General features: G+C 35.6%; 3 protein-coding genes across 5 annotated transcripts; 2 read left to right on the forward strand and 1 right to left on the reverse strand.

Annotated features, from left to right (window-relative positions):
- Positions 1 to 332: 332 nt before the first annotated feature.
- On the forward strand, positions 333 to 1,914 carry LOC107958244 (thioredoxin-like protein CXXS1). Of its 2 annotated transcripts, XM_041113650.1 has the most exons (4): positions 333 to 419; positions 516 to 715; positions 970 to 1,092; positions 1,591 to 1,914. In XM_041113650.1, exons 2-4 carry the CDS (start codon positions 614 to 616, stop codon positions 1,741 to 1,743), a joined length of 378 nt encoding a protein of 125 aa, XP_040969584.1. In that variant the 5' UTR covers positions 333 to 419; positions 516 to 613; the 3' UTR covers positions 1,744 to 1,914. The 2 variants fall into 2 exon arrangements, with proteins under 2 accessions (XP_040969584.1, XP_016749434.1); XM_016893945.2 differs by lacking the exon at positions 333 to 419 and having other exon boundaries at positions 505 to 715.
- A 633-nt stretch (positions 1,915 to 2,547) lies between these two features.
- LOC107958246 (transcription factor ILR3) lies at positions 2,548 to 4,640 on the forward strand. Of its 2 annotated transcripts, XM_016893947.2 has the most exons (5): positions 2,548 to 3,077; positions 3,429 to 3,491; positions 3,592 to 3,669; positions 3,746 to 3,908; positions 4,077 to 4,640. In XM_016893947.2, exons 1-5 carry the CDS (start codon positions 2,896 to 2,898, stop codon positions 4,341 to 4,343), a joined length of 753 nt encoding a protein of 250 aa, XP_016749436.1. In that variant the 5' UTR covers positions 2,548 to 2,895; the 3' UTR covers positions 4,344 to 4,640. The 2 variants fall into 2 exon arrangements, with proteins under 2 accessions (XP_016749436.1, XP_040969582.1); XM_041113648.1 differs by lacking the exon at positions 3,592 to 3,669 and having other exon boundaries at positions 2,562 to 3,077.
- A 104-nt stretch (positions 4,641 to 4,744) lies between these two features.
- On the reverse strand, positions 4,745 to 7,381 carry LOC107958245 (sulfite exporter TauE/SafE family protein 5). The gene is made up of 4 exons (XM_016893946.2): positions 6,387 to 7,381; positions 5,492 to 5,626; positions 5,279 to 5,404; positions 4,745 to 5,176 (listed from the first exon to the last, which is right to left on the reverse strand). The coding sequence occupies exons 1-4, from the start codon at positions 7,182 to 7,184 to the stop codon at positions 4,868 to 4,870; spliced, it is 1,368 nt and encodes a 455-aa protein (XP_016749435.1). The 5' UTR covers positions 7,185 to 7,381; the 3' UTR covers positions 4,745 to 4,867.
- Between the last annotated feature and the right edge of the window lie 5,252 nt (positions 7,382 to 12,633).

Consider the following 12,633-nt stretch of genomic DNA (forward strand, 5'->3'; position numbering starts at 1 on the left):
TTTAGGCTTTTGCTTTCTTACTGTTCTTCAAGTTCTAATTCGATATTTCGTCAAGTATATAAGCAGATTGGGATTTTAGAACACTGAAAGACACCTTTCTGTAAACATGCTAAAATAAGGTTTTGACAAAACTGAAACGAATTTCATGGCCAAAAAAAAAGAAGAAAAACTTCATATTTTCTTTTCTTCTAATGGGAAAGTAACAAACTGGGGAGATATTTTATTTGTGATGGACATTGTAGTTCTAGACGTCTAGAACCTTCAAGTATCTCCAATAGAAAAGATAAACGTATTAATATTATATACAGAATATGAATGGTAGCTAATATGACAAAAGTATATAATGAAATCTACAGTGTTTACAAGTTGAAATTATCAAGGGAGGAAAAAACAGGGGGTTTATCAGGAGAACGCCCATGGTAATTTCAGAGGGTTCCTTTTGTCTTTTCCTACAAGGTTCATCTTACAATTTCTATCAAAATAATGTGGGCCTAACTTTAAATGTATTGTCGTAGTCTAAAAAGACTTTTCTCTTGTTCAAACAAGCAAAGCCAACAACCAAAGCATCAAGGAGAATCGCCTAGGGAGGTGAAAGAGCAGGAAGGAGAAAAACATGGAGGCTCCAGAGCAGCACAACAAGTCCAGAGTTGTGAAGATTGACTCTGTTGAATCCTGGGACTTCTATTTTAACCAAGCTACAAATCAAGGCTGCCCAGTAAGCTATTCAATCAGTCACCTCCATGTCTATTTTCTTTCTAGTGGTAATAGTTTAGCTTTGGTCCTTGTCCTCCATCATTGTTCCTTACAACAATCCCATCTGTCCCCTTTGCTTTGTCTTATAAAAGTTCCATATCCACATTCCACGGTTCATGTCTTTATCATAAATGGTCAGTCTGTTGATCTCAACCAAGGAATTTTGTTATGGTTTATTTTTTAATTTCAGTTCTTTTTCTTCTGGATTTGTTGTAGATTGTTGTACACTTTACTGCTTCATGGTGTATTCCTTCAGTGACCATGAACCCCTATTTTGAAGAACTGGCCTCAGCTTTTCAAGATGCCCTGTTTCTCACCGTTGATGTTGATGATGTTAAGGTAAGAACTGTATGATCTGTTGATATTTTGTTCAGATTTTAGTTTTAAAATAATAGGTTGGCAATTTGGCATTTAAATTTAGACTTCACACCTACTGATCACAATGGAGATAGAGCTGTTTGTAATCCACACAAATTTTATTAGGACTAAATTGAAAAGAAAATTAGAGGACCTAAAACAATTTTACATTATTTTCAACTCATTATACAAAGATAATTTAAAATTTTAAAAAATATTAGGACCAAATCCCAAATAGATCTTAAAAAATTGAGGGGCCCGCCCCTCTAACTACGCCCGTGGTTTGGCTTGTAAGTTGGATCATCACAACTTGTGGATTGGAGGATAAGTATCATTCCTTTTGTGATAAGGATGAATTCTTTTGGTATTATTAGGTATTATGCGTTCACATTGTGCTCTATTTTTTAATTCCAGATTAGGTTTCTGGTTAGGTCAAGCGGTTTAGCAATGATATCTATATATATGAGTTGATTATTGTAGGAGGTAGCAACGAGGATGGAGGTGAAGGCAATGCCAACATTTTTACTGATGAAAGGAGGGACTGTAGTAGAGAAGTTGGTGGGAGCAAACCCAGAAGAGATAAGGAAAAGGACTGATGCCTTTATGCAATCCAATCGTGTATATGTCGCATAGTATGGATGCTTGTGATGTCTAGACATGTTTGAACGTGTAAATAAAGGTGTTCGCGTTCTTATAAGTGTGATTCTGAAATGTGATCGATAAGATGACACTCTAGAACCCGATTCACTTGACCATATTTGTTGTATAAAGCATGAAGATATCGAATTTCTTGTTTTGTTTTTATAGAGTGATGAAAGTGAAAGGGGTTAAACTTAAAATTAATGATGCTCTGATTTTTTTTTCTAGTGAATGAAGCCCAGCATTCACGAAAAAGAATTAAACATAAAAGCCCAATTCCGGAAAGGACCGTTGTTTATTTGTGAAGTTAATTACACTAAATATTCCCAATTTATGAATTTTATTTTAAATTAATCTTGAAATTTTAAAATATTTTTATTACATTTATATTAATTAGGTTATTATTATTATTATTATTATTATTAAAACTGTTAATTTAAATGTTAATAACATGTCAGTACAATTTAAAATGAAAACCTTAAAGAAAAATTAAAACTAAAAATAAAAAATAATCGAAAAAAAATTTAGAAGTTAAAACTAAAATAAATTAAAACTGAAAACGAAATATTGAACAGTAATTTTTTTGTAAAATGTTTCAAAAATTTTAACATCAAGATTTTATAAATGTCAATTTAATTTCTCATTTAATAGTTAAATAAATAATTTTAATAAAAAATAACTTCATAAAATATAATTTAGATAATTTTAAAATGTAATTAAAATATTTTAAAATAGTTAAAAAAAAGAATTAAAACATTTTCAAATGTGGGAACAATATTATAAAATGAAAGCAACACACTCTTGCGTAGGCGAAACCGAAGGATGGGGCCGTGGTGTGGTGACTTTGGTTCTGGCAGTGGTGGAGTGCAAGTGACATTAAAAAGAAACAACTTTGGGAAAAGGTGAAAAGGAGTGGACTTTCTCTCAAATGATTTTTCTCTTTCGGTTCCCGAGTCCAAATCCAAAGAAAATATTCCCCACCTTTCCTCACCATCACATTCTTCCCTCACAGATTCCCCCAAATCAACCAAATTCACTCGTTCCATATCTCCAATCTATCTCTCTGTTCTCTTTTGTTTTGTTTTCTTCACTTTCTGCATCAAACATCTTCCGCTGTCTGGCATAACTGAATCCTCGCCGGGAAAAATGATATCCCGGCGGCAACCGGGTGCGGAGGACCTGGTCTCCTCTGACAATCCCAATGCTTGGATTTTTGATGATTATGGTTTGTTAGAAGACATTCCTGTCCCTGGTGGTGATCTTCCCTCACTTGACCCTTCAGCCCCAATCTGGTCATCTCCCTCCCTTACTTGCTCTGCTCCTCTCAGGTTCCTCTTTTCTCCCTTTTTCTTCATTGCTTATGAACTTTAAAATGACATGGAATTCATTACTGGTTGTAAACCTCATGTTAGATTAGCTCAACTTTCAAGTGGGCAAAAGTTCCAAGGAAGGATTTTTCTAACATTATAGTTCTCAAAGCAATGATTTTTTTTTTCAACTTTTGTAGTTCTGTTTCCAGTTTGTTATTTGTTTAGCCTTATATTTTACCATTATGTTTAGCAATGGACTAAGTGGTTGGCAAGCTACCAAGGCCCCCAGTTTCTCCTTCAAGTTAGGCTATGTTAATTTTCTCACTGTTCTTGAAACCTGCTCATTGACCTTTCTTCATGCTTCTGCAGTGTTGAATTCACTGAATCGTTTGGGAATTCAGACAGTCTTAATGAAACAGGCTCCCGAAAAAGGTATGCAACTACTTTATTTTGCTTTTGTTATTGTATATTGCAATTGTGCTTGGTTTCATGTCTGGTTTGCTTTAGTAATCCCTTCCCTATTCTGTCTCAGGATGAGGTCTGGATCATCCAGTGCATCTGGGTCCAAAGCTTGCAGAGAAAAGATGCGAAGGGATAAGCTAAATGACAGGCATGTATTGTTGTCCCTATTTCTCTCCCTTCAACCCAATTTGCTTCCTCTGATATTTGTATGTCAATGTCTCAAGGTTCCTAGAATTGGGTTCTATTCTAGAGCCTGGAAGGTCTTCCAAAGTGGACAAGGCTGTAATATTAGTTGACGCTGCTCGGATGGTTACTCAATTACGGGATGAGGCCCAGAAACTGAGGGAGTCAAATGAGAGTCTGCAGGAGAAGATTAATGAGCTTAAGGTGAGCTTGGATTTTGATGTTCATTTATTCTATGTTATATTTGGCGGTATACATGTACAAGTGTTGCATGTTAAAAATTTTATTAGATGCATCAGTATTGCTTAAAATTTCCAGGTGGCTTGAGTATCCATTTCTTCTTGTATATGATGGGCTTAGTTCTATTTGTAGGCTGAAAAGAACGAACTTCGTGATGAGAAGCAGAGGCTAAAGACCGAGAAAGATAATCTCGAGCGGCAAGTAAAGGCATTAGGTTCTCAACCAGGATTCGTACCTCAGGCTCCTGCTATTCCTACTCCATTTTCTACCCCAAGCCAAGTTGTTGGTGGGAAACTGGTGCCTTTCGTTGGCTATCCCGGAGTTTCCATGTGGCAGTTCTTGCCTCCTGCTGCTGTCGATACATCACAGGATCATATGCTCCGCCCTCCTGTTGCATAAGCTGGCAGCCTGTTATTTTGAGGTTGCTTTCCTTAGCAGAAACAACCATTGTTCATAATTGTATCTGTCATCTCATTGGGTGTTGATCTTTTTGATCTGCATTGTTTACTGTTTTACTCCCTTTTGAAAGAGTATGTGAAGTGAGAACTGAAAGCAATGCTTGAAACTACATTGATTGCTCGGATATTCTAACTTTTGTATCCCTAAAAGTTGGAAAGCATTGATTACATTGCAGTTAAAGCAGTTTTGTGTAACTTGTACGTGTAGTCAAGTGAAACCAACTTATTTGCTTTTTTACCTATTTGATTCCTTTGCTGCAATCGTTTGATAGCATCAGCCATTTGATGAAGTTGCCCTTTGATATTCCTTGAAAATGTTTTTATCTCTAAATGGAAATGGAATGAAGAGAAATGGAAACCTCAGATTCTTGTAAACACAGTAAGGTTTTTAATCTTCTACCTCTCGATTACAAAGTTAAAATAAAACGCGGTTGGCTATTCAAACAGGTCTTCAAAATTTGATTTTCAACAAGGGAGTTTGAATCCCATGTAATTTCCTGATGAGTAGTCGTCCCAAACATCAAGAGCTCCAAAGGTAGTCATCAAAATGGCACTCAGAGCCATGACTGTACCAACTGAGAACACAATTAGGGATGCCCTTCCGAACCGTTCTATGGCCTTCTGCACCACCACCAGCCCAAGAAGCGATGCAATGAAACAAATAACCGAAAATATAAGGGCAGTGCCGGTGTGCTCCATGCCCAACAATAAGTACTGGAATGCAGACATCGTGGATGAGAAGAAAACCATGAAAGAACATGTAGCTGCTGTCACCTGGAGCAAATGGTTACATCATTGCTTTTTGGTTTTTGCTGTAGATAAAACTATGGAACTCTATTATGGTTAAAACAGGGATATGTAAACTGGTTTACTTACCTCGGGGTCTACTCCAACTTGAAGAAGAAGTGGGCTTATAAGCATGCCACCTCCGATTCCAAAAACTCCACCCAAGGCCCCAGCCATTAGAGCCATTAAGGGGAAAATTAGCTTGTTAACCACCCCCTTCACAAAAAAAGAAAAAAAAATATAAAAACTTTTAATCATTTCTCAAGTAGCTGGCTAATTTTGTAAATAGATTTTGTGAAGCACCTGCTGATTTGGACCTTGGCCTGCAATGGACTCTTTCCTGCGAAGGATCCATGCAGTAAAAGCTATGGCGAGGGGAACTTGAAGCAAGGAGAGAGACCAATATCCTATTCCACAAGGCTTCAGTGGTATGACACCCTGCATGTTTCTTGAATAACTATGAACATTGAACATGCCATGATTGATCACATAGATTCAAGATCATCCCCATCATTCCATGCAATTTTAAATTTTTAAATAAAAGTTAAAAATCTCCTCTTTCTCTTTTTTTTTTTGCTTCTAATTTTATAAATTTGTTGCTATGTAAGGATTAAGATTAATACAAAAAGTGGGCACATAAACTCAAAGCTAGTGCCCTGTCCAAATCGAATACGTGGACCATATATACTTAGCATAATGCCTATTAATAACTTTCACTCTCCAGGTAAATCCAAAATAAGGTAGCTTTCACTCTGCACTCCTTTTTTATTCATTTATTTATTTTTCCAGTGGGTTTGCTGTAAAGAGAAACTAGACCTTAGCCTATAATCAATCCTTGAGCATCAGCAATTCTACCTATTATTTTAAATTCATTTTAGATTACACTAAGCTAATTACAGAATATACGAATTTCCTTAAAGTAGATGGTCCTTTAATTTCCAGGCAACTTTTGCAAAGGAAATAATAAGGTATACACATAAAGCTGATTTGCAGAATCCTGTGAGATATTCTAACATAAGCCTAACAGTCAGGTAATACTTTTTCTTGAAAAATGGGATTGTTGTTGTTCTTTTCATTTAATAATCATTTCATATCCGGACATTAGAAGAGCAAGACGTATTTGAAAATGAAAACAGTAGGAAAGTCATGCAAAATTTATCCCAAAGAAAGATGAGACAATTAGACAAGAAAATGTTACCTGTCCATAGCGATTCCCACGAAGGAGATAGATGGCAAAGAAGGAAAACCAGACCATAATTAAGACCATCAGTTTCTTCCATGGAAACCTGCTACTACTTTCTTTATCTTCCGTACCCACCAAAGGTTCTTTTAGACTCTTAACCTCGCCGCTTTCACCATTTTCCAGTTCTCCGTACCCATCTAAGGTTCCTAAATGTCGACCCGATTCCTTTTTCCAAAGCCTGACCCCGTTTCCACAAGTCTTAATGGTAGACCAAACGAGGAAAACGGCAAACATGATGGTGATCAACCACTCTGGTAACACAAGGTTGCAAACTACTCCCACACTGACGCCTAATAACATGAATGGCTCCGACAAAAGTGTTATATCATAGTCAATCAAAGACTTACCCCCAAACATCGCACTTTGGGCACCCAAGTTAAACATAAGATTTGCAACTGACCCTCCCGTCACCATGAAAGCTGAGAAACTAGAGGCAGTTTTGAGGTCTAAAGAACCCACGAGGGTGAGAATGGGAATAAACAACCCTCCCCCACCAATGCCTCCCGCACTGGATATGGAGGCAGCTACGAAGCTCAACACTGCTGCTACCACTGTGGAGGTTGATAGCTCCAGTCTGTTCCCCTGCAACTTTAACTGGTGAAGAGTATTTTTCCTCCATTGGAGAGTTTTGTGGATGAAGCTTTCGATTGTGAGATTGTCATCTAAAATAGGATGTTTTTGCGTTGAATGGGATTGGCCCTGGCTGATGAGGAAAATGAGAGAAACCCAACTTAGCAAATTCTGAATCTTCATTTAGCTGGCAATTTTTTAATGGTGATGTTCCTGTGGAAAAGAAGGGTCCTGGGAAATGTTCTTATATTGAAGACGCGAATCTTGAATTGCATGGCAGTTTGTGGGAAAAAGAACAAAAAGGCAATCAATTTCAATATGGGTTTTTGAGATAACTTTTAACCATATTATTATAATAAGCACATATATCTCATCCGCTATTAGCCCCCCTCGCCCCCTCCCTCCCCCCTCCCCCCCCAAAAAAAAAACAAAAAAAAAATCTCTTTCACTTTATTGATGTCAGCTCCGTTTGTATCTTCCTTCTTCGGAGATTTAATTAAGCATTTTTTTATACAAACTAAGGACATGATTAAAAATATAATCAATAAAATTTAAGAATTCAATATCTTATTTTTCTTTGTCATTCAACAGGCAAGTTCGACCTAAGGTTATATTGGGAATAGGGGGGGTGGGGTGAAAGCACAGCTAGTGCCCCTTCTCATTCCAAGTGGGACGTCAGTTACATACATATACAATTAATGGCAGAAAACTCTGAAAAGCTTTTAAGTGAAACTAGACAAGTAAACAAAATGCAGCTATTCCTAGTGGCACATGCTTTTTCTAACCATTAAGATTAACCCATTTGCATTCCTTGAAACTTTTAATGTAATATGAGGGAGAATTGTCATGTTTACTTTTTAATGTTGAAATTCTAAAAACAATGCGCGTGTTAAACTTGATTAAACGTGTTGTGCTTGTTAAGGATATGCTGCTATGCAAGTGCTTACAAAAAAACTGAATGATGAAGGTTGGAAGTGGATAAAGAAATGGAGATATTTATGCAGACATTTTTGTGTTAATATGTATAACAATTGCAGCTAGAGTATCAAATTTCTCTTTTTCTCCTGAATAAAGTTCCTGTTTGTGTTTTGCACATGGAGTATCCTATTTTCCCCTCTTCTAATTTAAATAAATGGAAGGAACAGTAAGAAAGATAGGAGTTTCTATATAAGGGGCGAAGTCATAAAAACTTTTAGAAATCAAATAAAATTTTAATTTTTAATAATTTATATTTTTATAATTTTTAAATAATTAAATTAAATTTTTATAATTTTAAAATAGTGAAAATATAATTTTAATTTTACCAATTTAAAATTTTAAAAATTTTGTTACATGTGTTTCACACTTAGCTAAAAGACAAAGGAAAATGGTATAATAAAAACATACTGCTTGCATTTGCATTTCGTTTTTCAACAAGTGGAGGACCTAGAAATATCCTATGGACTAAAATTGGCCTAAACAAATATCGTGTTTCTACACGAAAGAAATTATCGATTAAAATTATCTATAAATCTTTGTACATTTCATAAATTTAAAATTAAATTACTATATTTTTTATTTTTAAAAATTTAATTTTTTTATCTTGTTAATAGTCTTAAAATTATTTCATTTCATTACAACATCATTTTAAAATACTTCCATATCCATTTCAAAAACACTTATTAAAATGCAAAGAAGAACGACCCCTGAATTGGGGCGACCCTTCTGCTCACAAGAGAAGCACGGCGTTCAAGAATAAAGAACAGTCAACAATCAATTGCAATTGATGAAAGCAAAAACTGGGAAGAAAAGATGTGATCACCTGAAACTAGCTGTAAAAAAGGGCTTTTAGAGTCCAGACATATGTTTGGGGCTTTTAATTTATTATTTTTATTTCTGACCTTTTAAATTTTTATATGGGATGAATCCACATAGTGAAAACAGCAAAGCATCCCTCAGAAAATTTCGAGCTGATCTTCCCAAGGGGAAATCAACATAATAAGCAAGGGAAGGTTTAAGGTCTCAGTGCGAAAACACAGTGTTTGGATTGGAACGGATCACTGTCAAGGTGAAGGTATTATACAAAAATGAAAGCAATAACTGATATACTAATGACTAATATAATAATATTTGCATCGGAAGAAGTGGTTGATGTGGATATGGATATGGATGAGATGTAAGAAAAATGTCACTTTCATTTTGGTCAACTAGGCCTGAGATTTATAGCGTTAAATCCATTTCCTTCTGTCAAGTTTATCTCAATTCCACCCTCCGTACATTTAAAATGAAAAACCTATCGTTTTTTTTATCATTGAAAACACAATCAAGTTGATATTAAATGGTCGGGGAATTCAAAGACATTCATTTTCTTTTATCTGAGACTTCAAATCGACGCCTTTTTTTTATTATGAAAGACGTTTCTCAAGTTGCCAGACTCTTCTTGTTTTCGACTTGGGGAAAGCATTTATCAGATGATGTCACAATCGGCCTTTTTTATTTCGAACATCGATGGAATGATATTACAACTCTTACTTGTATGTATTAGTCTGGGCCTTTTTGAGATGAGGCTGTTAATGAAATCACTGGTTTCCGAAAGTCATTTCGGGCTTTTGATGGATCTGATAGAGGAGTTTGGACCTTTTGGAACATATAATTCTTGGGTTTTAGGTTGTTAATATGGACTACAGTATGAAACTTTCCATTAAGGCTAAAAGTAGTATCAGATAAAGAATGTTTAGATGATGCATCATCAACTTCAGAATCCATTTCATCTATATTTGCAAGCACATAAAGCACCATTCTCCTAAAGAACAATTATAATTGGAACCTATAAGGTCCACCACAATGGAGTCTATCTCTTTAAATTCTTAAATCTCTGAGGTAGGAAGATTCAGTGGATGAAGATTAATCATTTGTAAAAATCTTGCTGCTGAATATGGAGATGTTGAAGGCTAGGGGAGGTTAACTGATTTGCTCCCAAGCATGAGAATAGCTGATGACATTGTAGGCCTAAGTGCAGGGTCATCCTGAACGCACAACAATGCAATGTGTATCCATCTCAGAACCTCTTGAATCGGTCAATTGCCGGCGATGTTTGGATCTATCAACTCCTGTCCTTTGCCTTCATTCCACAGCAGCCATGCCTGCTCAGGGCCATATGTTTAGGTGCAAGAAGCCTTAAGTTTAGGTACAATAAAGAGATAACAAAGAGAGGATGCCTACATATGTTAGAAGGCTTTGGCCGCAGTCCTGATGGTAGAACCCCCTGTTCTTTTTACCACTTAATATTTCTAGCATTAGGACTCCAAAACTATAAACATCCGACTTGTTCGAAAACAATCCTTCTAGCGCATATTCCGGTGCCATGTATCCACTGCACATTGAAGCAAATATTAACATCCTACGCTCTTGCAATCGTTTATATTATGAATTTCAAATCTGTTTGCCCCTTTTGTTTTCCATCTCATATTGACCTTTTGATATAGGGTTGCGCGCGGACCAAGATCGAGTTGCCAAGTCACGGGAAACTCCTACGAAAACCCTAAACAATTAGATCTGAAACGAAACAGAAAATTAAAAGATTAGATTTTTGAATCTTCAGATCTGAAATAAAATCCCCAAATCAGCAAAGAATCAAATTGAGAATAGAAATAAGTGTTAGGGTTCTTGAAACCCTCAAGGAGATTGTGATTTTGCCCAATTGAACACCAAGATAGTTTTCCCCAAATTTCGACAATCTAATTTCACCCAAAAAGAGTATGGAAAAACCCTAGAAATTGGGGGTTTTTGGGCTGATTCCTTAAGATAGAAAAAGGCTGAAAATACAATAAGAACAGAAAATAGATTAGATAATGATTCAGCACAAGTAGAAATAAAGAAAGAATTGACAGTAAGAAATTAAAAGATAAGTCCTAAGAAGCCTTGAAATCTCGAAAGATCTCACAACTCCCTTCAAACGGCTCTAATCTCCCCTCCAAAGAATATCAATGGCAAGAAGAAGGTTGAAGATGGCTCCCACAATCACAAGATTGTTAAAACAACTTCTAAAGAAAACTCAAGAGAAAAATCTTGGAGAAAACTCAAAGAAAATTCTGCTCTCAACAAATCTGAAATTTTAATAATAATGATAAGTGTTTAACAAGGTGGACAGCCATGCCTTTAAATAGGCCTTATAACTAGTCCTAATCTAATTAGAAAACTAAAAAAAAAACTCCTAATTATTTTAATATGGAAATTTGGTCAAAGGTCATTTTATCTGGGACTCTTGGACTGAATATTGACATAAAATTTAAACTAAGTAAATAAATAAATAAATAAATAAAAATAAAAATAAAACTTTACAACTTGGGCCACTTTGACAATTTGGCCTGATTTTCAACTAAGTATGGATGGATTTCTTGATTGGGCTGGGAATTTGCTTATTGGGCCTCGCCTTCAAGAATTTGGGCTTTTGTGACTCGTATCATTCCCCCCTTCCTCAAAAAGATTCGTCCTCGAATCTGAAAAATCAAATGAACTCGACTTTCCTCTATCGAACGGGACTAATGGCAATTGAGTCCACTGAGAAGAATAGCCATGAGATAGTAAATAGCAACGGAAATAAGCTTGTAGTCCAATCATAAGCATAATAGAACAGGTATAACGCATGTGAGTGGACAGATTTAGATTACCATGCAAACAATCTAATTTACTCACCACTGCCTCGTCAAATATTTGAAACAAAGATGGACATGTTTTAAGGCATTCAGTCGTCTCACATTGTTCCCACAAACCATGAATAAATTGCGAGTAATAAATCAAATGGTAAACATAATCGTCACAAGTAGGTATTTGAAAAGATTCACATGGTTCACAGAGTTGCATAATCATACCATGCATTAATCGACGGTCTATAGATTCACTCACACATGCATTATCAAAAACAAGAATCTTTTTATCAACTATCAAAACAGATAGATCATCAATAAATAAAATAGGACAGTCAAGCACGTTTCGATCTAAGTGTTCATCAACACGATCTTTATCACTATCCGAGGAGTACAAAAGTGTTTCAAAGGTTTCAAGCATCTTACCTCGATAAGCAGAAGAATAAGGGTCGATTTTACCTTTTTCATTTAAAACAAACCTTCGCTCATCGGGGGCATAGTGTAGTCGAATCTTCATTGTTGAGTTAACGTTTGTCAAATGGAACTCAAACTTCATGTACAACCACATAAACTGTTTAAGGCACGAATATAAATTGAAAACAAATTTGGAAAATTTCGTTACCTTATTCTCCAAAACAGATTTGGACAAATTCAAGGATTTTACACAAGGTAAATCAAGAGAATAACAAATCACGCTTCTTTTCGTAATGACTTTATCAACCACAATCGAAGAGTAACAATTAATCGGATCAAAATGAGGGGATCTTTTAAGAACTAAGTCACCAAAAGTTTTATCAATAATTTTCAAATCTGCACTGGACTCGGTTTCTAAAATTTCCTTACCTCGCTTACCTTCGGGATCATGTAGTGTGATTTCATCTTTGCTTAAGTTGATCGTATGAAAGCGTCTTTCATTTGAGAGGTATTGAAGTTGAAAGTTATCTTTCGATCTTTCGGGAACCTGAAAAGTAGCAACACAAGAAAAATTCATATCTTGGTTAGTGGAA

This window comes from Gossypium hirsutum, chromosome A05 (genome assembly GCF_007990345.1).
Source record: "Gossypium hirsutum isolate 1008001.06 chromosome A05, Gossypium_hirsutum_v2.1, whole genome shotgun sequence".
In the NCBI taxonomy this organism is placed as follows: domain Eukaryota; kingdom Viridiplantae; phylum Streptophyta; class Magnoliopsida; order Malvales; family Malvaceae; genus Gossypium; species Gossypium hirsutum.

Coding starts and splice junctions, on each gene's coding strand:
- LOC107958244 (XM_041113650.1), top strand. CDS start 614: ATGGAGGCTCCAGAGCAGCACAACAAGTCCAGAGTTGTGAAGATTGAC. Junction 716..969: donor CTACAAATCAAGGCTGCCCA/GTAAGCTATTCA, acceptor GATTTGTTGTAG/ATTGTTGTACACTTTACTGC. Junction 1,093..1,590: donor TTGATGTTGATGATGTTAAG/GTAAGAACTGTA, acceptor TGATTATTGTAG/GAGGTAGCAACGAGGATGGA.
- LOC107958246 (XM_016893947.2), top strand. CDS start 2,896: ATGATATCCCGGCGGCAACCGGGTGCGGAGGACCTGGTCTCCTCTGAC. Junction 3,078..3,428: donor ACTTGCTCTGCTCCTCTCAG/GTTCCTCTTTTC, acceptor ATGCTTCTGCAG/TGTTGAATTCACTGAATCGT. Junction 3,909..4,076: donor AGAAGATTAATGAGCTTAAG/GTGAGCTTGGAT, acceptor TTCTATTTGTAG/GCTGAAAAGAACGAACTTCG.
- LOC107958245 (XM_016893946.2), bottom strand. CDS start 7,184: ATGAAGATTCAGAATTTGCTAAGTTGGGTTTCTCTCATTTTCCTCATC. Junction 5,627..6,386: donor GTGGGAATCGCTATGGACAG/GTAACATTTTCT, acceptor AGAAACATGCAG/GGTGTCATACCACTGAAGCC. Junction 5,405..5,491: donor GCCAAGGTCCAAATCAGCAG/GTGCTTCACAAA, acceptor TTTTTTGTGAAG/GGGGTGGTTAACAAGCTAAT.